Below are 26,577 nucleotides of genomic sequence, written 5' to 3' on the forward strand. Positions count from 1 at the left end.
CAAAAACAACAGCTGAGAGGAACCTGAATTGCTTCAGTGGTCTCTGTGCTGGGACCACGGAACTATGTCACCTCTGGCCACCTCTGCAAGGCTTGCACTGTGGGATTTCTCGGGGTAAATTCTTGGGGTTCTGGAAATAGATGGCAAATGCTGGTGCACAAATCCACTTCTGGGGACAGTCAGGTGAAAAGTCAGAGCTGAGTTTGGGGAAGGCTGTTAGGATTTCAAAAGGGGGGAAGATGGCAGTGCACTAATGGGCAAAAGAGAGTTAATTTTTATAAACAATCTGTGTTTGTTTAGAGCAGGGTAAAAAACACAATAAATGTATTTCATGCACAGACTCTGTTGATACTTTGTGGTGTACTAGCCAATATCCCTGATCTTGCTTATCAGCCTTGCTCTCTGCAGGCTTCATGGGTACTCATGGCATCCCAACAACAAAGCAGCCTTGGAATCACTGAGGAAAAACACTAATGGAGGTCTTCCCCACATCACTGAATCAGAAAATCATTACGGTTGGAAAAGCCCTCTAACATCAAGTCCTATAAACCAAATACTGCCAGGTGCACCACTAACTTACATCCGGAAGTGCCACACCCATGTGGCTTTTTGAACACTTTCAGTGACTTCCACCACTGTCCTGGGCAGCCTGTGACAGTGCCTGACCACCCTCTTCATAATGGAATCTTCCCAATATCCAATTTAAACCTCCCCTGATGCAACTTGAAGCTGTTTCCCCTTGTCCTGTCCCTTGTTCCCTGGTTGTCCTCTCTTGTCAGGGAGTTGTGCAGAGCCACAAGGTCCCCCCTGAGCCTCTTCTTCTCCAGGCTAAACCCCTTTCCCAGCTCCCTCGGCCTCTCCTTGTGCTCCAGCCCCTTCCCCAGCTCTGTTCCATTCCGTGGACCTGCTCCAGGCCCATGTGCTGCCTTTTCACTGCAGCAGAAAAAACCAAACCCCAGCTATGGACTTGTTCTTCCCTAACTCAAATGTGTGCTCCAGACACTTCACTGGGGGCTATTATTCACTTTTTCTGGTGATTTCAGCCCAGGCTGGTGTTACTTATTGATTTTCTCTCTCCACTACTCCACACTCCCCTTGCAGTTGGGTGATTTTTCTCCTCAGAACTTCACACCTGCCCTGTTCCCCTGAGCTGAAACCATTGCTGAGCACCAGTTCCAAGCTCTTAGCTGAGGGAGCTGATAACATTCAGCAAGCAGGTGGGGAAAATATCTGGAAGAAGTGACCTCTTACACTGTCCCACATGGACAGAGATTGTGAGGAAAAGCCCCCTTTCTCCAAAACTCCCAGTTACAGCCCACACAAGTGAAGGGCACTGAAAACTGCCCATGTGCAGAACCACCAAACCACACTCCCTAAAGCTGATGCACTGTAGCCTACTTTCCTTATCATTCACATGTATAACTTCCCTATGGAAAAAATATTTGCAAGGAATGGTTCCATTTTCTTTATTAACCAACAGATCCTGGCAAAATGAGTTTGTAAACATTTACTTTTAGTGCAGTGGCAAAATTAATGGTTCCATTTTCAACTACTCCAAAAGGCTTGTCTTTCTATTCCCTTCCTTTTCCATCTGTCTCACTGCAAGTCAGGACTGATTGGATCCCATGGAGCTCACCTCTGCGGCTGAGAAGCGTTTGCTGCTTTATAAATAGACTGATTTTAATATTTAAAGTGTTGGATTGGTAACTTAGAAAAAGCATTTGGGGATTTTAATGAAATATTTAAATGCTTGAAAGCAGTCCTTCAGCAAGGCTGAGTTTTAGCAGGGAGGATTTCTGGAGGCTGCCAGTCCCAGAGGTGCTGCTAAACCCTGACAGGGGCACGTAGCCCTGGGAAGGTGCCCTACATTGCTGTTATTTAGCTGGGCAAGGCATCTCAAAACAGAGTCCTGGAGCATAACCTTGCAGGTTGTTTTCCAGACAGATATTTTAGGACTGATCAATAGCAAGTAGAATCAGGAAAGGTGACGGTGAGTCTGATTCTCCTCCTGCAGTCATGAATACTGAATGTGGGCATATTAATAAATCAGATACAGTGGTTTGGAAGTGTTTCATAACAGGGTACTGGGACATGACCAAACTGGAGAGAGACTGGTGCTAATGAGGGTTAGATGAGCTCACTGTGGAAATATTCTCTTTTCTGTCATGCTCTTCTTCCTAGTTTCCATGTGCAGAGGACTAATGCTGATGTGACACGGCTGGAGAAGGACACACAGGGCACTGTGATGCTCCAAGGACTGCAGCTGGGGAAGGGTCAGGAGCACCAGGAGCAGCTGAGAGAGCTGGAAAGGGGCTCAGCCTGGAGAAAAGAAGGCTCAGTGCGGCCCTTCTGGCTCTGCACAACTCCTGACAGGAGGGGACAGCTGGAGGGGTTGGGCTGTGCTCCCAGGGAACAGGGACAGGACAAGGGGAAACGGCCTCAAGTTGCACTAGCGGAGGTTTACATTGGATATTGGGAAAATTTCTTTGCTGAAAGGGTGGTCAGGCACTGACACAGCTGCCTGGGGCAGTGGTGGAGTCCCCATCCCTGGGGGCCCTTGTGGACAGGGGCTAGCGGTGAACACAGTGGTGCTGGGCTGATGGTTGGACTTGGTGATCCTAAAGGTCTTTCCCAGCTTTAAGGGTTCTATGTGGTGCAAGTCAGAGCATGCAGATCCAATGCTGTCCCTGTCAGACACACCTGCCCTGTGTCTGTTGCAGGTGGATGGGGCTCTAAGATACACTACTTTATAAATTAACATCTAAAAATATTTTTCAGGAAGCACTCGCTCTGCTTGCTTTGTTTATGGATCAGTGGAACAAGACTGACTAGGAGCACACATCCAATTATCTCCAAGCCCCAGTAAAGCTTTTTCAGGCACAGTCTATGATAAATATGTAACTGTTTCAAACAGATTGCAACTTAGGAAAAAGAGACATCAGCAAGGATAAAAGAGATAAAGGGAAAAAAAAAGAGATGATTTATAAGCAGTTCTGTTTAAAACCAGTGCAGATACCTTTGAGTCAGGTATTTCTGAAAGAAGGCTGTCTCGTGGAAGGCAAAAGCAAGGACAACCATTGGGAAGCCTGGTGGGATCAAGAGAAGGAGGAAGGCAGGAGTTGTGAGGGCACCTACAGAGAGAAGATTATTCAAGTTTTCCATTTTTGAATTTGAAAGCCTGCTTCAAAAATCAGTCTTTCCTAACAGCTCCTTTCCAGTTACTCCCTGGGTGTCTCTGAATCACATCTGCCTCACTGAGTGACAAAAGCAGCTTGTTATTATAGCAAGCACAGTACAGCTCATCATGCTGGAAAAGTGGGAGCTGCACTCAGAGATGTCTTGTGCAGCATCAACAATTGCCACCCAAGTGCTGATTAGAGATCCATTTTATCAGAGGATAACAAGGGATGGCCAGGGAACACAGCTTGAACTCCTGGCAGCAGGCTGAGCTTGTGACCCTGGCAGTGCTGAGAGTCAAAATCACCCACCTGCACTGCTTCCTTCCAGAAAAATGTTGGTTGGAAAAAGCCCAAGCACTGTATCCAGGGCCCACACAGCTGGGATTTTGTCAATGTTAAAATCAATCAATCAAACCAGTAAGGTTATGTGTTATATAAGGGTGTCTGTCAATATTAAAATCAATAAGGTTAAAGTGAGGTTATGTATATAGCTTTATTATACATAACAATCTTATTATATTAGCAACATAGAATATCCTGAGTGGGAACGGACCTGCAGGGTCATCCAGCCCAGCTCCTGGCCCTGCACAGACACCTCAACAATCCCACTCTGGGCATCCCTGAGAGTGTTGTCCAAGCACTCCTGGAGCTCTGGCAGCCTCGGGGCCCGTGCCCATTCCCTGGGGAGCCTGGGCAGTGCCAAGCACCCTCTGGGCAAATGAGATACCCAATGTTCTATTTAGCAACAAACACAGAGGTGTAGGGTCAATGCTATCAGCATATCTGGGCACAGCTCAAAGCAGAAGAGTTTTAGGGAAGGAACAGGAGCTCTCTGCACACTGGGAATGCTGAGTTACTGAACTTGGCAGCACACAAGTGCTTGAGAAAGCCCAGTGATGGGAATAATGCAGACCAGATGGACACTCAGCAGCAGAGAGGAAACCTACTGCTGAATGGCTGAGGGGAGATTTTGCTGTCATACAGGAAAAGAAGTGGTGCTGGCTTGCACACCACATGCTGAAGTCATTGGTATATTTTGGGATCACTCAGATCTGCATTTTATAAGGCCTGCACATAATGCTTATAAATCAATGCCCAGCAAAGGGAGTAAAAGACTCCAAACGATTTTATGTCCACAATCTCATATGCCTGAAAGAAGAAAGTAAGGCTGGAAATAAGAAGAGTTCTGAATGGCCCGGACTGATAAGCCTGGAAAAACAGGCAAGAAAGGCACTGACTGGCTATCAGCCTCCCCAGACATGGAGGAGTCAGCACTTCCAGGAATGAAAGCAAACAGCTCCTGGTGACAGCCAGGTAACAGAGTCCGCACATGGAGGAGGAGACTTGCTGAAGATAGCTGTCACTATGATGCAAAAGTTGAGTGACAGATGAGCTAAATTACTGAAAGAGGAACAAACAAGCAACCCTTGCAAGAAAGCCTGTCCAGGACAGGTGCCAGGGTTGGACACACCTTGAGCATGGAGAGTGTCCATCTGCCAAAGACACTGGGCAGATGGAATCCCTCCCAGAGCCACCTGTGCAACCAGGAATGCAGCCAAAGCCACTTCCCTGCAGACTTGTTAAGAAATCAGATTTCTGAGAGCTGGGCACTTCCAGAAATCCCAAAGGGAAAGCTCTAGACAACTTAAACTTCTCCACCTGAAATACCTGTAGGGAAAAGTGTAGGAATAAAGCTTAGAAGAGTATTTGCAGTGTATAGCTCAAACACAAGACCAAGTGTCCTGCAACAAATGTGGTTCTCCCTACCCGCCACCACTGCTGGGTAGTGCCTACAGCACACAAGCTGTCCTTAAAAGTTTGACTTTGAAAGATAAGAAAACCAGCAAAAGTCCTGATCCACAGCTATGCTGGACAATCCATACATGCTTTCTGCAAGAATGTACAAGAATGATCAGGGAGCTTGCAATAATTAAGGAGTTTGACACAGACCATTGTCAGGGGAAATGTGAGGTCTTCCCAGGAAATGCAGCATAAGTAGAAAAAATAAACTGCTGCTGGAATTCTCTGATCAAAATCAAATTATTCTCAACCAAGAAACCGGAGAAAGAGCAGAGAGAAGACATTCTCCAGCTGCTACAAAGAAACCAATGGAAAGACCCATGCAGAAATGGAAGAAAAGTGGGCAGAGAAAGGATTAGGCTGTGCAGCTGCATGGCAGGGCTCAAAATTGGCTGCACATGTAATCCCACGACACAGAAGCTCTTAAAAGAGAGCTGACCTTAGATTAGTGGTCTGGTCTCCAGCCTCTGAAGTACATTATATGTTCCTTACTGCCACTAAACAGATATACTGGAGCTCTTCACCTAAAATGAACCACAAGAAGAGCAGGACAGCGTGAGTCTGCTGATGTCGAGGGATTTCAGTGGGCAAGAGGAGTTATGTTTAAGAAAATCACAACACATAGCAGGTTTTCCTAGTTGGGCCATATCCCAGAGCTCTTAGGCTGGATTTCAGGTGTTTGTACCCTGACCAGCAAAGCCTTTGGACTTCCCCATGAAACTCCTTCCACAAGCACAGCTGCACTGCTTATCATATTTGACTTTCCAGCAGTTTATCAGACTCAACCCAGGTTACAGCTTTTTTTCACCACGAACAACCCATATATCAATAACTTAAGGACACTTTCTTTTGACTCCAGAAAAAAATAAAATAAAAGCACTATGGCTCCATAATCACTCAACCTGCAGCTGCAGAGCTCTGTCCAAGCCATAATTGTTCCTTTAGAAGCTTGAGGAGCCCTCCCATAAACATCTAATTACTATTCACAGCACATGAAAAGCAGAGCTGAGTTTCTTTTGAGCAGCCCCAACAGGCTGAAGATTTCACTGTTCTTGAGGGAACCTAATTTGCATGACTTCACACAGGTCTCTTGAAAGCTTGTGTGTGAGGCACTGCCTCCTTAACAACCAACCCAAAGCAGGTGAAAGGGGATCAGATTTGGCCAGACTTACGTCAGCCACAGGGACGAGGGTGTCAGCAAGGTGACCAATGCGGTTCTTCCTGTACAGCCACGACATCAGCAGTATCCCCAGGACCACATCAATCAGCAGAGACACAAAGATGTTGGCTTTCCTGCAGGCAGGGTAAAGAGAAGCAGAGTTAAAGGAATGACAGTGTTTAATGTTTCAATGACAGTTGTTGGCCTTGCTTATATGGCACCTTTAATGTCCAGGGACACCAGGACAACTCACTGAAGAGGAACAATTTTCACTTCCATTGGTGTGCTGCTCCTTCTGTAGCCAAGCACGCGAGAGGTTTGTTCAGCTTGGAGAAGGGAAGACTGAGGGGAGACCTCCCAGCTGTTTACAGCTCTCTCCTAAGGAGCAGCTCCGATCTGTGACCAGGGACAGGACCCAAAAGAATGGCTGGAGCTGTGCCAGGAGAGGGTCAGGTTGGATTTCAGACAAAGGTTCTTCTCCCAAAGGGTGCTGGCACTGCCCAGGCTCCCCAGGGAATGGGCACGGCCCCGAGGCTGCCAGAGCTCCAGGAGTGCTTGGACAACACTCTCAGGGATGCCCAGAGTGGGATTGTTGAGGTGTCTGTGCAGGGCCAGGAGCTGGGCTGGATGACCCCTGTGGGTCCCTTCCCACTCAGGATATTCTGTGCTTCCATGATTCTAAACTTAGAGCTACTCAGGGCCTGCCACACCACAAAACCTTTCTTAGTAGGGAGCAAAGAGGGGATTGAAACTACAAAGAGGAATGTTAGACAGAAAGGTATATACACACTCAGGGGGGATTTACCAATTACCAGTACCAAGGGCAGCAGCACTTGGCACATCCACACTGAGATCAGATGACTTTCCCAGACAAGGCAATAAACAGTGGTTTTGGGCTCATACACAAACTCAGAAGGGCTGCTGGGCTGCCCCTTCCTCGCTAGAGCTTCTGAATGGAATTCCATGACATGAGTTATTCAGGAATCAGACAGAAAAATCACAGTTACTTTTGGCCTTCAAATCTGTTAATCTATTTTAAGTGTTCCCTGGGAGTCTATTACTGCAGGATCAGAGAACCACACAGAACAAGACTGGCTGTGGAAGAGCTGTAGGGCATCCAATATCTGTCTCAGATCTCTGCTCTGTTCCTCTCACTGTGCTGCATGTTTGCTTTTTCTCTTACACTTTGTTGCTGTTCTAACAGTGTAAGTGGAGTCTCTCTCATGTCTGCAGTTTCTGCACAAAAACCTTCCTCAAAAGAGTGGGTGAAAAAGGGGAGCATTTAAACTTTCTGTCCTTATGGAAAGTGCCACTGAACACTGATGGATGGCTGTGGTTGACAGCAGCACATGTGAAAGCAATGAGCCTGTGGGAGTAGTGACAGCAAAGCACTCACACATGGGTGCAGTACAAGCTTTTGGGGTGCAATATCCCAGTCACCTCTCCTGAACTGGGGAAAAAGGCAGATATCTCACAAAAGGCACGATTAACACACAAAAATACAAATATATATGCATATGAATATAGTGCAGAGTAAAGATATGCAAACTAGCAGGGAATAGAGCAACATGATAGGGTGCAGTGAGGACCTAGTACTGTCCAGGCATGGGATACATGGTTAGGGCTTCCCACAGAAGACAGGAATAGAGCCAAGACACATCTAACTTTACATATTCTCCATACCTCATCAACTGATTTTGGTTTTGAGCCTTCTTGCTGCTGCTGATGACCTGGAGGTGCTGCAGGCGATGTCCCAGCTGCTCACAGGTTGAGAGTTTGCTCCACAAGAAAGACAAAGGCCAAAACTTCAGCACCCTGCAGAAACACACGGGAATGTCTCCTCTTGCCTTTGACATGTAGCAGGCAGGCCAGAATCCAAAACCCATGCAAAACAATCAGTGAAGTTAAGGCTGGGCAGACAGAGTTGGTGATTAGATGTTAATGACTCTCTGAAAGGTTAACAGAATTAAGGCAGCCTTGCTAGACCAAGACATGCAGACAAGCGAAACTCTCGTTTGCACTCTATCAAACCACATCTCACTCTTCCAAGGAAGCCACGTCTCACTCTTCCAAGGCAATCCTGATCCCAACCTCTGCTTTTGGATACATCTCTGGGCTTACACAATGCTCCAGTTTCCAGGAGAGAAGAGTCAAATTGTGTTCAGGGCAATTCAACCTGGTGTAACTGCTGCACAAACCCCAGTGTTACAAATCACTGGTCGTGGAATGGGTTGGGTTGGAAGGGACCTGAAAGCTCATCCCATTCCAGCCCCCTGCCACAGGAGGGACACCTCCCACTGTCCCAATCTGCTCCAAGCCCTGTCCGGCCTGGCCTTGGACACTTCCAGGGATCCAGGGGCAGCCACAGCTGCTCTGGGCACCCTGTGCCAGGGCCTCCCCACCCTTACAAAGAACAACTCCTTCCCAATATCCCACATCCAGCCTTGCCCTCTGTCAATGGGAAGCCATTCCCCTTTGTCCTTTCCCTCCATCTCTTGTTCAAAGTCCCTCTCCAGCTCTCCTGGAGCCCCTTAAGGCACTGGAAGGGACTCTAAGGTCCCCCCAGGGCCTTCAGCTCTCCAGGTGAACCCCTCCAGCTCCCAGCCTGGCTGCAGAGCAGATGTGATCACAAGTTTCTGTATGGTGTGAGCCTGGTATAACAAACAGCTGTGCCCTCCATGCAGTTTATGTCCCTTCCCCCTTCCTTTTCTTTTCTCTTCCACTTGATTCTTCTTTTTTTTTTTTTCCTTTATTACTTCCAAATTCTTTTTTCAGGATCTTCACTTCTACCTTCTCCCCACTGCCTTGCAGTGACCAGCATTATGTAGATGACCAACATTAAGCATTTAATTAGGTTCCAAACTTAACATCCACATTAGGCCTGTAGGGGAGGAAACAGTCACAAGGTTCTTTTCTTATGAGTCAGAAGAAAAGTACAAAATGATGCTCAATTATTTTGGGGAGTTACTTTTATTACCACACAACCTATGAAGCAAGGACAGTTGATGATCTGCGCAGGTTGGAGTGACACAGTACTGGGAGCAGGCTGGTCACAGAAACCACAGCAACACAGGGCACCGGGTTTGGTTTGGGGGATAAATAAATTCTGATGTGGACCTAATTTGGATCACTTCTCTCCTGTACACAGGAGCACACTCTACCAGCCAGTGCAGTTGCTGCACTATTTTCACAGTGTTTTACTGTTTTTTATTACAGGTCCAGGAATCCATGGTCACTTTTAGTCACTTCATCTATTCTCCTGTGCTGCTTTGGCATGGTTTTTCAGGTTACATTCATTTCAAACAATACCATTACTCCTTGTATCCTGCTTCACTCTGGAAATTGCACAGCTGCTTGGATCATTCCTGAGCACGGCCTGGAGATGGATGTCCCTGCAAACTGTGCGTGCCTGTCCGGGATTTCACCTGGAGCGTGCCAGCCCATGCCCAGCAGCAGATGCCCCCATGACTGGTCAGGATGGGCACACTGGGGTGCCCACTGCTATTTATACAATTCACACCAATCACAAAGGTACAGTTCCTCCAAACCCTGCTCAGTTCCCTGGGGCTGCTGTCCCTTTCCTCCCCGCACCCTCCTGAGCCCTTTGAACCCCACTTTGTGCATCATTTGTCAGCTGAAGGACCAGAGTGTTGACGTCCCCCTCTTATCCCTCCCTCCCCATTCAAATTTCAGACACATTGGGTTTGAAACACACGCAGTGTACTGTGAATCATTCTTAATTTGAGGTCTCCAAGTTACTCAGCTCTGCGCTACATCCTCCCACCTTGGAGACAAATGAATGCACTGTTCCTCAGCTGACTTGTCAGGAGGAGGGAGCTGAGGCGGTGGAGAAAAGAGCACCGTGCAGGGGAGGGAGAGGGGGTGACTGCTCTGGCCACTGATCACGCACACCTGGGCTCACAGATTCACCAAGACACAAGAGCAGATGAGTTTTCCCTTCCAATTATGCCCCAGCTCAATGGTTACAAACTCTGGTGTGGCAAAACTTGACTACAGCAGAGAATTGCACTTGAAATGTAAAGAAGGGGAAGGAGGAACGCTCTACCTGTGGGATTATGTACAGATGGCTGAAGGTGAAGAATTATGGGTCAAACACCAGCTGCCAGACCCTGTCAGCTCAGGCAGAAAGCAGCAGCTCTGGGGCCTGTGCTACACTACACACTCACTGGGTGATAGTCCCATCCTCTCTCAGCACTGGGTGTCTCTCACCATCCATGGCTGCTCCTCAAGATGGAGACAGCCAGCCCCCGGCTCACCCTTAGTCTGACACCCCCAGCCAAGAGAAAGGACAGGCTGCTGTTGTCTGCCAGAGGAATGTCTTGCACAAGTGGGAATGATTCCCAAAGCAGCCTCATCCCCAGAGCACCAAAACATTGTGCAGCCTGCAATGGTTCAGCTCTTCAACTGGACACCATGGGGCCAAAAACACATCACAGGGATGTCCTGGTCTGTGCTACAACTGACTCTCTTCACTCACCACCACAAGCACAACCTCTATTCCACATACTTTCTTTGGAAAGAAAATACATACACATACTTATTGAAATAAAAATACAAACATATTGCAAAAAGCTCAATAGAGCAGCTGCAAGATGTGTGCTATGGGAACTCTCCTCTCTGTGAGGACTGAGGAAGAAAGCAAAAAAATATTCCTTGCGTGGTCTCCTACCCCTTTGCGCATCGACTGTGCATTGCTGGAAATACTCCCACATGTTTACAACACAGTATATAGAACCATTTTCAGAACTTCAATGGAAAACCAACCTGATAAAAAAAACCAACAAAAATCCAGGGACGTTGTGTCATTGCATTATCTAAGCAGCAGGAGATCTTTGGGGTATTTCCAAATATATGGAATTTTTGCAATAAATTAGCAGAGCCTCCATTAGTAAGTCTTGATTTTTCCAATTCAGTTTTTTCCCAAGAGTGAGAGGGGAATTTTCAGATACCAGATGAAAAGCATTCTTTTCAAATCTGGATCACATGCAAATATTAAGCTCCATTAACCAGAACACCTGCTTGTTTTCTCGCTCCTTGCTAGAAACTGCAGGAGCTGTGCCTCCCTTTGGATGAGGATTTGGAGGTGTTTATAAACAGACGTTTTTAAAAACAAGCACATGGAATTTACTGCCTCAAGACTAAAACATCCTAACGTCCCCAAGAGCAGAGACCTTCAGGGATAATGGGAATGCTGCCCCCAAGTTCCTCTGAAGCAGAATCGCAATGGCCACCCTTTAGCACACGGTGGTGCTGAAGAAATGCCTTAATTCAGGATGGGCAGGACTTGGGAACACGGGGTGAGCTTGGAGGAATGGCAGCGACTCAGTCCCTGAGATTTCCAACACTGCTGCCCTGCTTCTCCCATGCAAATACACAACAGGGGCATATCCAAAAATCCCCAAACCTCCTCAGCCTGAGAGGACATTGCTGATCTCTTTCTTTAGCCTTTCAAAGCTGACTATCCCTTAACATCACAAAAAACAGATAGAAAGAAGTCCTGTGACCTGAAGGAGAAAAAAAAACGGTAAATCTTATTTTATGGGATGTCCTGTCCCAGCATGGGGAGGAGGGGACTGGAAGGATACCTGCACGTGATATCTTGAACCCTCCCAGCCTCGAGTATGTTGGCATGAAGGAGGTTGTACCACACATCATGTGGTACAAAATGGAACCAAATTCCTTTAAATGACTTAGAAGGTCAAGCAGGAGACTTGTTATAAAGCCAGGTACTAATCTCTGTTCTCCAAGACTGATGTTTTAAAACACGTAGGAGATAAGCAAATATAAAGTTGACACTGTGGGTGAATAAAACAAAGGAGAGAGAAAGCTCTGCCTCCCAAGGCTAAGGACAGGCTCAGTGTTGATTTGTGCACAGCAAGCCTTGCATTCTGCCTGCTGCCAGGTACAGCTGGCTGCTGCTCTACCTCCAAACATCCATCATGGCCCTAGGAAAAGCTGCAGTCAGAATTCCTGAGAAGCTGGGTAGCAGCTATCTGGGCCCAACCTGCCAGCTGAGCTTGAGCTCCCAATTTATGTTTAGACTGCAGACTGTGACTGGATGCCAGCAAGGCTTGAGTTTAACCTGACTCCAAGCCTGGCCTGAATCCTGGCACCAGCTGAGATGGGACCAAGTGAGACCAAGTGCCTGTGCAGAAAAGAATCATCCTGTCTGTTGGTGGTGGCACATGGACAGGAAAAGGACCTCTGGAGCTGACTCCAAATCTTCTGCCTAACCACAAAGTTGTGACTTAAGCACCATTAAGAACCAGTAACACACAGTATCTACAGAGCAGTCCCAGGACACAGGGGGTCCTTGATGAGATCAGGTTTGAATCTCAATCTCTTCCAATAATCCAAAACTGGACAGTTTTTCCTTTGTGTACCAGACTGCATAACCCAACTGCTAAGAAAATCTTTGGATGGGAAGAGTTTCACTGTAATTCATTTACAACTGTATCACACAATTGGAAACCTGTTAAATACTTCCATTCCTTTAGGCTGTACTTAAAAAGATTTATCCATGAATACAGTAGTAGCTGTTATCAAAATTTTATCAATTACAGCGTCTTCTTGCAGCTCAGAACCAGAACTGCACTCTCCTCTCTGTCACAACCTCTCCAGGCAGCTGCAGTGGTAGAATTACCATCCCTGCAAGTACTCAAAAACCATGTGGCATTGGAAACATGGGTTAGTGGTGGCCTTGGCAGTGCTGGGTTAATGGTTGGACTCGATGATCTTAGAGGGCCTTTCCAAGGTAAATCATTCCATGATTTTAAGTTTCTTCCCAGCAAATCTGCTCAGAATTAGCTTTCAGTCCAAGCACTTGCCACATGTTACATTTGGAGCATCCTATTCAGGCTTACAGTTGTGAGAACAGGATTTCACCAAGGATTCAGGCTGAGCAGCAATCCCTCTAAACTCCTCTTAAGTGCCAAGGTTGCAGCACCACAGTCTCTTGGAGAGAGGACGGATTTAGAAACAGTATTTGCTGATGTTTCACAGCTGCAGAGGGAGTCACAGCAAACAGGGAGGAAGGAGACCCCAGCTATGGAGACTAAGGACAGCCTCATGTCATTCTGTCAGCCATAGAATAGCTGGAAATCCACTGTTTCAGCTGTGATGAAACTGAAGCAGGGCTGAACTATCCCTGCTGCAAATGGGGAGGACATTAATGCCTCCCCAGAAAACCTACCAGCTCTGTTAAGAGCTCTGAGGGAGCCTTTGGCCTTGTGTTTTCCTGTTGTGGAGCTCCAACAGGAGCTCTTGCAGCAGCCTGTTTCCAACAGAACAATTTTGTATCACATTTCTCACTGGGGTTGAGCAGTTGTCCTGCAATGCCTAAACACAAATTACATTTCCAGGCAAAACAAGCTGGGTGATGTCACATCACCTACCTGCTCCTGCAGATCCCAGAGAGCAGTGAGAGCAGGAATGTCAGCAGCATGCAGGCAGGCACAGAGGCCTGCTTCAGCAGCTCCACAATGATACTGGCCTCCACCCCATCCGACTGCCAGTGGGTCAGCTTGATGGGCCCCTCGTTGTACCTGTCTGTCATGAACAGGACCTGGCTCCTGGCCACTGTGCCAAAGATGGCCGAGAGCTTTGAGGCATCCTCTGCCCTCTGGCCAGCTGTATCCAAAGGGGGGTGCAGATGGGAAAGCATGACCTTGCGCTGGTCATAGTACACCAAGATGATTTCTTCCTCCTGAGGGTTCTTAGAGTGTTTCTGAAGAATAGAACAGCTCCAGAATTTGCTGTCCCCCTCTTTGCTTATCTGGATCCATGGCTCATGGCAGAATATGGTCCCAAGGTCTTCCAAGAACTCACTGAGACTCTCTTCTTTCTCCTGTTTGCTATTGCTCCACGAGCCAAGCACAGAAACACTGACTTTAGTCACACGCTGAACTTCCCCAAGGTACTGCTTCACCTGCACAGGGATGAAGGGGAAGTGCACCACAGCAAGGATGACAACAGAGTTCTGCTCAGAGATCCAGCGGCCGATCAAAATGCCGCTGTCTGCTGAGGAGCAGCATGATGGAAAGAACACCTTCAGTACCATGGCAGTGACCCTGCAGGGACATACACCTGCCAATAAACACAAAAATTCAACTTGAGGATGGTGAGTAAACACAAGGAAAATCTGAGCTGACCAAAGCCACCAGAGAGGAGAACTAGGCATGTTCAAAAACACTAAGCCCAACCACTTGAGTAATGACATTAGTGACAGCCAACAGCCATACGCACATTCAGGAGGTTCCTGATGATCTGCAGAGTTTGAAGGGAACTCCAGGGAAGCCTGGAGTTTCCCAGTAAAGCCCTTCTCCCAGTCCTGGAAAGGTCTTTGATGATGGTACACAGATAAGCACAGCCCGTCGGACCAGCCAAGATCTGGCATTCACCCAGAATGGATCCCACACAGGACGTGCTGGAGCACCTCCTAGAGAAGGGACTACATCATAGCTCACCATGGTGCCTCTGGGATTATTTCCTGCTGCTACCAACAACCAAACACTGCTACCCAGTTCATGCTACCCAGTCTCCTTTACCACCTTACAACCCAGACCTCTGCAGCAAACTCAGAACAACCTTGATCCCATCACTCAGCTCCTCCTGCTTCACTCCTCTCATCTGGAAACTGAGACGATAATTTTGTCAGAAGGGACTACAGTGACTAATTTAAGTAGTTTTAATTCATTAGATTCAACAGCCTAAAAAATGAGAAGCACCTCTACTTTATAGTGCTCTTTATCTTTTGTGCTTTTCTCGTCATCATTAAAAACACATCTCAGTGGCCTTGGGAGACTTTTCCAGAAAGGAGCTTTGAGGCAGTTGACAGTGTCTCTTTAAATAAGGTGGAGGTTTCTAACAGGAATATAATTGCAGTAAGGAGGGTGCTGGTGCAGAACAGGCAGCATCCGGCGCCCGCTGTCCTTTCCTGTCCTTCAGTGCTGTGTTAGGGATGTGGAACTTAGCAGGCCCCCGAGGCTGCTCCTCTGCAAGGGACCAGTCAGTTGGAAAGGGAACACAGAGGGTATTTACAGCGTGGAGAGAGGATGCCCAGCAGGAAGGGCCTGGTGGCCTCTTCTCCCTTAGGAGAGGACAGCTGAGCCAGTAAAGCTCAGCACCTGAGAATTTCCTACAGCACAGAGGGATGGAGGAGCAGTTATAGGGAGTGATTACCCTCGCAGTAGGGTAATCTAGGGAGTTGTGGACACCTCATCTCTGGAAGTGTCCAAGGCAAGGTTGGATGGGGCTTGGAGCAACCTTGGACAGTGGAAGGTGTCCCTGCCCATGGCAGGGGGTGGAAGGAGATGGTCTGTAAGGTCCTTTCCATGTCAAACCATCCTACGATCTATGATTCTTCTGAGATCCTGCTTCCTCACAGACTCCAGGTCTCTGAGGTTATCCCTCGGGTCAAAGAGGGAGAAATGAAGTCCCTCTGTGGCCTCCAGATCTTGCTGGGGGTTGGAGGATCTCTGGAGCAGTGAGAGCCAGTGCTGGGTGTGTTCAGGACCTGCAAACACTGTGCTTCCGGCACCACACTGCCAACAAAATCCCTCAGGAGAGGGAAGTCTTGGGATATACTTTGCAGTTTTGAAGTAAAAGGGAATATTCAGTCCAAGGAAAAATATCAAAGACAGCCCCATGATGTTTTTCCCATCGAAAAAGGGAGAGTTGTAGTGAGTATTGCTACAAGAGACTCTCGGTGTTTATGCACGCCTGTCCTTAAAGGTCTGTCCATCCACTGGACATTTCAGAAAGGAATTGTTGACTGACTCTTCAAACACACACTTATTTTTCACTGAGATTGTCTTTAAAGATAGCCACAATCCTCTGAGAAAACTTCTCATGGAGCAGAAACACTTGTCATCCTTATCTTCTCTAGTTTGTGAATTCCTCCTCTTACATCTTCCCCAACTTTTAAAATTAACATAGTTTTATGCATGCACCTCCTCTGGCTATAGCTCAGGTCAAACAATCTGCCCTTTGGCTGCTTGAGACATGGCAGAGAAGATTCTGATATGATTTTCAAGCTGTACAAAATATCTTGATAGTTGAAAACCTTGCTGATCAACTATTGTTATGTTAATGTTCTCATATTCCCAAATTCACGACTTGTCATGCATCCACCTCATTCATTTCAACAGACTGAAATATCAAATGTCATCACAGTCAACTGCTTTACTGCTGCTAATTTTAACAGAAAAATCTTACCAATGCCCATGCACTCCCTGTTCATCAAGTGCTTAAAATCTCTGAGATCCACCTATTTTTTCTGAAAACATCCACCTTTCCCTGAGAGCACCAATGCAATGATCTCTGATCACCAAAACAAACAAAATAAACACCATCTAAAATGTGTTAATGCAACCAACAAATGAATACAGGACGCCAGGGCTGATTAATTCCAGAACTTTTGTTAGGAAAGCAAAGGTGAATGGTGGGATGTGGCCACAGTTTCACCCCAGAGGCTTTCCTGTGGCCACAGGGTGCTAAGGGGGACTGATCCCATAGCAGACCCCACACCTGAGCATCCCCACAATCCTTGCAGGGGGGTGAGGGCCAGGATCTAAGAATCATAGAACCATGAAATTGTAAAGGTTGGAAAAGCCCCTCTAAGACCACCATTCCCCAGCACCATCACCACTAAACCATGCCTTCAAGTGCCACATGCACATGGCTTTTTGAATACTTCCAGGGCTGGCATTCCACCACTGCCGCAGGCAGCCTGGGACAGTGCCTGAGCATGCACTGCCTGAAGAAATTTCCCCATCTATCCCATCTATGTACAAATTAAACCTCTCCTGGCACAACTTAAAGCCATTTCCCCTTGTCCTGTCCCTGTTCCCTGGGAGCAGAGCCCGACCGCCCCCGGCTGTCCCCTCCTGTCAGGAGTTGTGCAGAACCACAAGGTCCCCCCTGAGCCTCCTTTTCTCCAGGCTGAGTCCCTTTCCAGCTCCCTCAGCCGCTCCTGGTGCTCCAGCCCCTTCCCAGCTCCGTTCCCTTCCCTGGACACGCTCCAGCCCCTCAGTGTTGCGAAGGGCCCGGCGCTGCCCCCGGCCTGGCGGGGGCTGCCTGGTGCCCGCGCAGGCCCCGGCCCGGCCCGGCCCGGCCCGCCCCGCTCCTACCGCCCGCTCCGCTCCGCCGCTTCCGCCCGCCGTTGCTCGGAGACGCCGCTGCCGCCGGGCCGTGCAGCGGGACGGGCCCGGCCGGCGCCGCCACCCGCCGCCCGCGTTCCGCTGTGCTCCGACTCCCCGCTCCCGGCCTGCCGGGCCCCGTCGGCCCCGCTCACGTCAGCGCCGCTCCCCGGGCTCGTTCCGGCGCCTTCCCGCGGGCCCCGAGAGCGGTGGGGCCGCCTGAGCCGCGCGATAAGGAGCGGCAGTGCCCCCCGTCTGCCCTGCCACCGCCCTCCTGGAGCGGGGCCAGGGTCTCGGCTGTGCTCACGGGACACTGATGGCTCCATCCCCACAGGCCAGGCGCTCTCATGTCCTCACAGGACCTCGCTGTCCTCTGTTCCCAAAATCGAGGGGCCCCGCTGTTCCCACAGGACCCTGCTGTCGCTCATCCCACAGGCCAGGCACCTTTCCATGTGGGACCTCATTGTCCTTCATTCCCAAAGTCCAAGGACTCACCTTTCCTCAGGGAACCCCGTTGTCCCCCATCCCAGTGGTGAGGGACTCGGCTGTGCTGATGCTCCCTCTTGACCCCCATCTTGACCACCTCAGTGAAGCCTGGCCCAGGAGAGACCCACGGGTGCCCACAGGTACCCAAGAGCTTTGTCCTGGATCCAGCAATGGGCTTGGGCCAGTGAGCTTGGGGAGATGCTGGGCAGCATGAGAAGGTCCCACATGGAAAGGGAGAGCAGGTGCAGAATTGGGGGTGGGCTAGATAAAAGGTTTGGGTTTTGTTTTAGTTGTTGGATGCCACAGAATTGGAAATAAGATGGGGGAGATTAGTTCTTCTAGGAGGGAGCTCAGCTTCCTGGGACTGGACAGGCTGATCTCGCTGTTCCTGCAGACCATGCAGCCCTGCTTGCCTCACTCTGCAGGGAAAGAGCTCCTGGAGGGCCCCATGCGGCGTCTGCTGTGCTCAGTGCCTGTTCCAGGGCCAGGAGGGAGCAAGGCCTTCTCCAGGGATCATTTGGGATGAAAGGCGGTGACTTGGTCTGGGACATCAGCCGAGACCGACGTGGCCACACCGAGGGCTGGAGCGGGGAGAGGAAAACGCCCGTCCCTGTGCCGGCACACCCTGCCCGCCTTCCCCTGGCCCCTGCCGATAAAGGCAGCGGACGTGGCTCTGAGCCCTCCTCTCCAGAGGACAACAGGGCAGCTCCCCACCCAGGATGTGGGGAAGTGTGAGGAGTTCCATGATTCCGTATGAAATTTACTCCATGTAGTGGTTGTTGCTTCCCTGTAGAGGTCAGGAATGCAGCACAGAAGGAGTTACCTTCATCTTACCCTTTTCCTGAAGTCTGCTGCAGACCCAGTGTGCTGTTCTCTGATTGCAAAACCCTGCCTAAGCCTGGGAATGAATTAGGACAGACCAGTTGGCTCAATCATGCCAGGCTGGATAGGGCTTGAAGCAACCTGATCTAATGGAAGGTGTCCCTAGTTATGGCAGGGTGTAGATCTAGGTGACCTTTAAGGACCCAATCCGAACCATTGTGTGATTCCATGATTCTGTGATAAAGCATAGACTTCTAGCATGGCCTTACCCCTCTGGTCATGCTCTGACATCAGGAAGATGGGACCATGGCACACCAAAATCACATGGAGAGAAGAGAAATATTTATATCAGCTTTGGAAAACACACAAGGAATCAAGGGTGTGGTGATAATAAGTTTGCCAAGGCACCAGTGCAAGGCCAATTCTGAGTAGCTGGGTCATCCTTCACATACTCTGGTGGGTCCAGAGCTGGTGTAGTCCTGGAGAAGCTGGGGTCCATCAGGTAATCAGGTCTGAAACAATGTTGCATCCCTGGAATTGTCCAAGGCCAGGTTGACAGGGCTTGAAGCAACCTGGGATAGTTGAAGGTGTCCCTGTCATGAAATGGTCTTTACAGTCCCTCCCAACCCAAACCGTTCCATGATTCCATGGATCTGTGAGAGCAGTGGAGCTCTCAACACACCAACAGATTCACAGCTCAGCGGGGCTGCAGGGGAACCACCCCCCCTCTCCACCTGTGTGTTTGGTTGGGGTCAGCACATGATGCCCCAGCATTGGTGGGTCTGTACGGTGGCCTCACACAGTACTTAAAGACTTTGACACAGTTCTCCACTGTGTCTGCCACAAAGAGGTGCCCAGAGGAGGAGCAAGCCATGCCAGCGGGCCTCCGCAGCCCTGTGGACACCAGGCAGATGGGAGCTCCGTGCTCTGGGAACAAGTGGACTGTACGGCGCTGCTCGTCTGCCACCAGGATGCTGCCTTCCGTGTCCACGCAGACCCCAGCAGGGTTGCCAAACTGGTGTCCATATTTGCTGCTGAGGGAGCAGACGAACTTACAGCTACTCATGAAGACCTTGACATCTCCACACTCCTCACTCACCACAAAGCCTCCACTGGGCACCGGGCTGACGTAGCGAGGTCCCTGCAGATTCGGGACAGCGTGGACATTGAGTGTCCTGAAGGCATGGTCCAGAGCAAAGCTGTGCACTTGGCCTTGTGCATAGTCTGCTACCAGGATCTTGCCCATGGAGTCTACTCCAATGCCCCTGGGGGAACCAACCTTCCTGATCTTTATCCATTCCCCCTTGGAGAGGCTGGTGTGAGGGTTGAAGACCCAGATGGCTTCATTCACCATGTCAGCTACTGCCACCATTCCCATCCTAGTCACAGTCACATCTTCAGGCAAGAAAATGCTGCCTCCCTTGCGTGTTTGCTGGCAGGGCAGGGACTGCAGTGTGTGGCCTGTGCTGCTGAGCACATGGACCCAGGGAGCACTCTCAGCTGTCACGTAGATGGAGCCATCCAGGGAGCAATGGATCCCACTGACACCCCCATAGCGGCTGCCAGTGGGGTTGGGAATCTGCCGGACCAAGTCATCCTGGCAATAGTGGAGGAGGTTCTTGATGTTGTCCAGATCTCCACACAGGCTTTTGGCCTTATCTGCCAGCTGGTGGACCTGGTGCTGTGTCACCATGCCCATGCCACACTGGCTGTGCAGCAGTGGGCTGGCTGACTGCAGTGTGGTAAATGACTTCAGCTGGAGGCTATAGATGGTTTTCAGAAGCTTCTGCTTTAGCTGGCTGGTTTCCAGTGTGTAGTCCATGATAAATCTTTTGTCCCTGTTTGGGGGAAGCAGTTAGGACCATGACTGTCCCTGCCTGGTGCCGTTTCTGGGGCTGTGCTATGGTGCTTGCTATCTACCCTGGGTTAAAGTGTTGGTGCTGGTCTGGATTCCCTTCATGCCAGAGAGACCACATCACTTTATTGCCAGCTAATTATGAAATAAAGACAAACAAGGACCATGGCATTAGAAATTAAAAGGTCAGCAAACTGGACCTGCAGCTGGAGGAACAAGCCAAAAAGGTCCAACAGCTCCAACAGCTCATCTGGTGTCAGACATGGCCTGAAGATTTATGTGTAAAGGTGAGCCCTGTGTGTGAACTTATTGAATGGAACCTCAGACTCCCCAGTTCCTGAGAAAGTGACTTCTTTCAGGTCTTTAACACTTTTTACCCCTATTTTCTGTGAGCCTCATCTTTCCAGACCAAGCTCAATCCAGGGTAACACTTGAGTCACTCAGGGTGACCATTCCTTGACTCCCACATTTCAGATGTCAAGCCTGGCCATTGCATGTCTTTGCTCAGGGCAGCCCCTTTCCCATCCAGATAGTTTCATAGAATCACAGAATATCCTGAGCTGGAAGGGGCCCACAAGAATCATGGAGCCCAGCTCCTGGTCCTGCACAGACACCCCAACAATCCCACCCTGGGCATCCCTGAGAGTGTTGTCCAAACACTCCTGGAGCTCTGGCAGCCTCGGGGCTGTGCCCATTCCCTGGGGAGCCTGGGCTTTGCCCAGCACCTCCTGGGGGAAGAACCTTTCCTGCTGTCCAACCTGACCCTCCCCTGGCACAGCTCCAGCCGTTCCCTGGGTCCTGTCCCTGTCACAGGGAGCAGAGATCAGCTGATCAAGTTACTTCTGAAGTAGCCAACAACTTGTCAGGAAGAAAAGGGGAGATTCTGCTCTGAAACATCCATTCAATCCTCACAATTTTTTTTCAGACAAGAGAGCCACCATAAGAACCCAAACTTTTCTTTTGCACACTCTCCCTCAGTTTTAAAACTAGGCAGTGATGGGAGCCCAGTTTTGCTATGTTCTCCCCAGGACTGGCTGGAGGATGGCTTACAACACACAGCCTGGAACTGGCAAGTAAAATCTTAAGAGAAATATGACCTCATTAAAGCTTCTGGAGAGGTATAGCTTTATTTTGCTTTAAATGTGATTATAATTAAAATTATAATGGGCACACTTGACTGTTTTGAGTTGTTTGCAAGCCATCACTCCACTTTTATTGCCCCATGTCCCATGATTGCCTGGATCATGTGCCTTATGCTGCTCACAAAAGTGACATTTCCCCAGACCACAGCTGAAGAAAGCTAAGGCATATGGTGCCAAATGGTCCTTCTCATGTGCAAATACTGCAACTATCTAAAAGCCATCCCTGCATAATTACAGAGTACCAAATGCAAATATGCAATGGTGGGGATGAGAGAATGCAGATGGAAATCAAATTTCTGATATTTTCGGGCCTGGGAATAGTTTTTTCTTCCCCATGGTGGTTATGCCTTGTGTCTCCAGCAGCAAAGATCTGCTTGGTGGAAACAAGCCCTCCATGTCCTAGGACTGCTTGTCAGGGTCCTCCTTCAGAGATGGACAGAGTTCTCAATCCAAGAAGCTGGATTTTACGGATGGGGAAACTGAGTCACTGCCAGGGAGTCGATGTGCTGGCTGCGACACACCCCTCATCAGGAGCATCCACCTCACTTCCTGGGCACTGGACACCCAAAGCTGCCATCATGGTGTGTCCTGAGCCTAGCTTGAACTGCTTGGGGTCTAAACCCAAGAAGAGGGCTCTGACACTGTCCCTCACACAGCTCAGGCCAACCACCTGTGGATACAAGCTCAACAGCACAGATCCTGTACCTCAGTCCTGCTGTCCTGGGGCTGCCTGTCCTTCCCTGGCAGTGCTGGCCTCCCGCCGGCTCTGTCCTGCTCCTCGCTGGGCACAGGGCAGTGGGACCAAGGGATGTTGTGTTGTTAGTAACGGGCAATTGCCCTGAAGTCTGGGTAAACACAAGAACTCCTTGTGCTGACAACCAGAAGCAGCAAGACAAGGGCTGTTCCACGTGGTTTTTACTCCATGGTAGTCTCCTGCCCAGAGACAAGGTGCCTTTCTCCCACGATCAGTCTGTGTCCCACCTGCCTGCTCCTGCCAGAGGGAGGCACTCAGCTGCCTGGCAGATTTGGGGCTTTTATGTAGAGGCCAAAGGGCTGATTTGCTGCTCCTCACCCTTGGCAGCTGCTGGGGTGGGACAGGGACACTCACAGGGTGATTCAGGGCTCCTCATGGCTTCACCACTGCCTCCCTGTATGCCCCAGCCTGAGCACAGTGCAGCTGTGTGTCTCAGTCTCCCCACTTACAGAAAGGAGACTGGTGAATTTTGCCATGTCAGGCTTTGAGGTATAGTGAATGAGAAGCATTTCTAGAAGAGGCAGATCAGTCAGGACTGCTGGAACAGCCCCCTTTCCATCTCCACGCTGCTCAACCCAGGCTCCCCACAACTGCACAAAACCATGCTTGGAGTTGATGGTGACATTTATTAGTTCTGCCCCAACAAAGAGGGTCAGGAGTAAAAGCAGAGTTAGCAAGGAGCAGCCTGCAAGAGAACAGGTTGCAGGCTGCTCAGAACCTGCTCTCCCTCCCTGGCAGTGATTCCTGACAGTGCTTTCTTAGACTGCCCTCCCCACCTTTGCCCACAGTGAGCTCAAACCTGGAGCTCAAAAACCACCTTAAACCTGGCAAAGTCATGAAGAAGTTTGTGTCTGTTCATTATTCAGATGGGCCAAATGTGAGTGAAGTTTTGGTCAGACTCAGCATGTTTTGGGATGCTTGGAGGGGCTGCATGTGCCTTGCTTAGGACTAAGGAAGCAGGTTAGGTCCATCTGGCTGCAGGAGCTGTGGGATGGGGATCTGCCTCCCAAGTCCCAGGGCTGGGTGCTCTTCTCAGCAGGTGTTTAGGGCCCTTCTGGCCCTGGATCACTGTATCCCTGAACCTCACACTGCCTGCCTCAGACCTTTTACCAGCCAAAATTACAAAAATAACTTGACGTGACAAGCGCTGGGGCTGCTCGATCCAAGCCCCAGCAGGACAGGAGGCAGCTTCAAAAACCATCTCCCAGGGCAACAGGGTCTGACCTTTTGTTTTGCTGTTGTGTGCTCCATCACCAGAATAAACAAACACAGCCTGGCCCTGGGGCTCCCCTTCACCTTTCCAGGACCGTGGCTCTGTCACAACCTGTTCAGAAGCCACCCCAGACCCAGAAGAGGCCTGTGTCTTGGCAGAGCCCTGGCACAGCCCATGCCCACACCAGCACCAGGACTGCAGGGGTCAAGGACAGGGGCACGGTCAGCCTGCTGCTGCCAGAGATGGACCAAAGGAAAGAGGTCGTGTTCAGTTCAGGCTTTCCTGGAGCATATTCCTTGCAGGTATAAGTGGCAAAATTCACCCCTTGTGGCTTTTCCTCCCCTGGTGCAGAGGCAGCAGCTCCTGGTTGTGTGTCCACAAGGAACACACAAGTCCTGGGTCTCTGCCAGTCCCTGTGCCCAGGGAGACAGACATGGTGCCTGCTGGCACACTACAAGTGTTCAGGGAGCCAACTGGAAATCCCACAGGAGGAGTCAAGGTCATTGCTACCAAGTCACAGACTTGTGGGAAAACAACCCAAACCCATCCACTGAGAAAATTTCCCCACCTAGAGCACAGCTCTGTGACTGGGGAGAGTGTGGGGGGACCCAGAAATCCTCAGTGTCAGTCTAGTGTCACTGGACTGTGGGGCTGCAAAACCTTCCTGTGTCTCTGTCCCTGCTGGACACCAGAGCACTCCAGCCCTGAGGATCCCAGCAGTCCCCAGCCTGCTCTGGTTCCATCTGGACACCAGAGCGCTCCAGCCCCGAGGATCCCAGCAATCCCCAGCCTGCTCCACACCTCTGCCAGCGGCCAGGGTCTGTGGTGGTTTCCTGGGACTGAAGGGACGATGAGGGGATGGAGCGGGGTGGCGAGGGGCGGGTGTCGGGCTGGACACGGGCTGGTCATTGCTGGTCATTGCTTTGTGCAGACAGCAGGCGGCCCCGTCTGTCCGAACAACCGGGAGTGATTGGCACTGATCATCCAACAGCTGGAGCGTGCCCTGTCTGTGTCCGTGTGTGTGCAAGGGAAAAACGTATCCCAGGACTGTGCAAGAGGTTTTCGTGGGAAGCTGGAGCATCCGCTGCACATCTGCACACAGCAAACACGATCCCCAGCCTGAGCAGAGCCTCTGTCCTGGCTGCACCCCCCTACTGTTCATGGAATGCTTGCAGTGTCCAGCTGGGGACATGCAGGACTTAGGGACACTGGGGGACACAGCTCTTGGAATCTGATCCCCCACGCAGACTGAGACTGGGCGGGGGCTTCCTAAACTTGGTTCCGTGGAGGTGAGAGCAAGAATTCAGCTCCTCTTCAAGCATCATAGAAATCCCTCCAGAAGGGAAAGCTGTAACTACTCTGGTCCCTAAAACTGGCCCTGTCCTCTGACCAGCAAGGACACCCCGGAATCCCTGCTGCTGGTTAGCTATCCAACGGAAAAGATTCTCCAGAGTCTGAGAAGGGCTCAGCTGACACCTCAGCTTCTCCTTTTCTTCCTCCTCCTCTGCAGCCTCCCTTGCTCACAAGGCTCTCAAGAGGATTGGGGAGTTAATCCTCTTTGGGACATCAAGCTCCCTGTTAAGACTGCTGGGAAGGGCCAGAATCTGTGAAGCACAGCGGGACATTGCCACAAAGCCCCTGTCATGCCAGGAGCAGCCCTGTGGATGAATCCCTGTCCTGGTGGCAGCCTCTCCGTTGCCACCACCCGCTTCTCCACCCAGCCAGAGCACAAGGCTGTCCCAGGGCCATGGGTGCTGGGTAATGATCCCATCAGGCTGGAAGGGTGGTGGGAGGAAAGAGAAACATCCTTCTATCCTGGCAGGGACCAGCAGCCCAAGGCTGTGCAGGAGGTGGGAAACGAACAAAAGCTTTCTGCAAACACAGCTCCATGCTCAGCCCACTGAGGAGGGCTCTGGATGTCCAGGAGCTCTGTAGAATCCCAGGGGCATGCCTATTACTGGAGCAAAGTGATGTGCTGGAATCATTCCTTTATGGATGATACTGAGCCAATTGATCTTCCACGAGGGATTGCTCCAGCTCCTCCTCTAGAGAGGAAGGGTGCAGGCTGGCACTGCTGGTGTGCCACAGGCTTGTCATTGGCTACAGGTGAGCAAGGAAGCACCTGCACCTCCACTTTCTGTTCCCACTTCCCACCCAAACCACAAACTGTAAACATCCTTGGGTACTCTGCACCTAAAATCAGGGAGGAAATAACAGTGGCTGAGTGCTTTTACTTCCTGAGCCCTGGATCTGGGAAAATAATGTGGGTGTTTTGGTTTTACAGGAGCTGCTGCCTGGGGTGGGGGAGCCAGGGCTGCCCAGACACAGTACCCAGCTGTGCAGGTGCTCCTGGGTCTTCAGGAAGCTTCTGCCTCACTGGAGTGTTTGCTCCTTCTCTCTCGACCATTCAACCCTCAGCATCTTCTCCTGTACCCCAAGGTAGCAGTGAGGAACACTCAGCCATGGTGCCCTGGCACCACTTGGCATCTCCTATGCTGCCCTGGTCCCAGTGGGCATGGGCTCCTTCCAGGCAAGGAAGAGGGCAGGAAGGCAGGAGCTGATCAAACAGCAGCAGCAGCAGGATCTCACCCTGCCTTAGCCTGCAAAGCCTGAGGGAAACCTTCTCTCTGCTCAGCTTGGCTGCCTTTGGAAGCATCGGCACTGGTGAGAGCCAGAGCACTGCTCTCACCCACCCCAGCTCTTTTAAGTACTTAAACCCTCACTGCTTCCTTCCATGGGCCTTTGATCCAGCTCCAAAGCTAGAAAGGTTCTGCCCTAGGCAAATACCCAGGGAAACAATCCATTTGGAGGCATCTAGAGCAGGGAAAGGAAACCTCCAATTGCAATAACAGATGGGAAAACCAAGAAGGGAAATTTTGTAGCCTTTTGTACTTTTTTTTCCTCATGTAAAGCTTGGGAGGTGGGATAGCTACTCCTCCAAACTGGTTACACACTATGGGGGGATGGAGAACACGGCTGCTGCTGGAGCAGATCTGGAGCTGCAGTCT

The 26,577-nt window shown here is 50.2% G+C and overlaps 2 protein-coding genes across 3 annotated transcripts in view; both read right to left on the bottom strand.

Moving 5' to 3' along the window:
- The window catches only part of PIGQ (phosphatidylinositol glycan anchor biosynthesis class Q), a 35,965-nt gene extending 18,534 nt beyond the window's left edge, over positions 1-17,431 (bottom strand). The window contains exons 1-4 of one of the 2 annotated variants that reach the window (XM_009092006.4): positions 17,289-17,431; positions 13,554-14,244; positions 7,822-7,953; positions 6,152-6,272 (exon numbers count right to left, since the gene is read on the bottom strand). In XM_009092006.4, the coding sequence (XP_009090254.1) occupies positions 6,152-6,272; positions 7,822-7,953; positions 13,554-14,218 (918 nt within the window). In that variant the 5' untranslated portion in view covers positions 14,219-14,244; positions 17,289-17,431. Of the gene's footprint in view, positions 1-6,151; positions 6,273-7,821; positions 7,954-13,553; positions 14,245-14,403; positions 17,242-17,288 lie in introns of those variants that run through there. The other variant, XM_018916197.3, reaches the window with a different exon arrangement.
- A 1,871-nt stretch (positions 17,432-19,302) lies between these two features.
- On the bottom strand, positions 19,303-19,983 carry NHLRC4 (NHL repeat containing 4). Its single transcript, XM_050980272.1, has one exon. It carries the CDS (start codon positions 19,981-19,983, stop codon positions 19,303-19,305), a length of 681 nt encoding a protein of 226 aa, XP_050836229.1.
- Positions 19,984-26,577: the final 6,594 nt, after the last annotated feature.

The sequence above is a fragment of the Serinus canaria genome, chromosome 14, assembly GCF_022539315.1.
Source record: "Serinus canaria isolate serCan28SL12 chromosome 14, serCan2020, whole genome shotgun sequence".
Lineage (NCBI taxonomy): Eukaryota > Metazoa > Chordata > Aves > Passeriformes > Fringillidae > Serinus > Serinus canaria.

Bases quoted from the DNA above. Each gene is read 5' to 3' on its own strand.
- NHLRC4 (XM_050980272.1), bottom strand. From the start codon at position 19,983: ATGGGAATGGTGGCAGTAGCTGACATGGTGAATGAAGCCATCTGGGTC.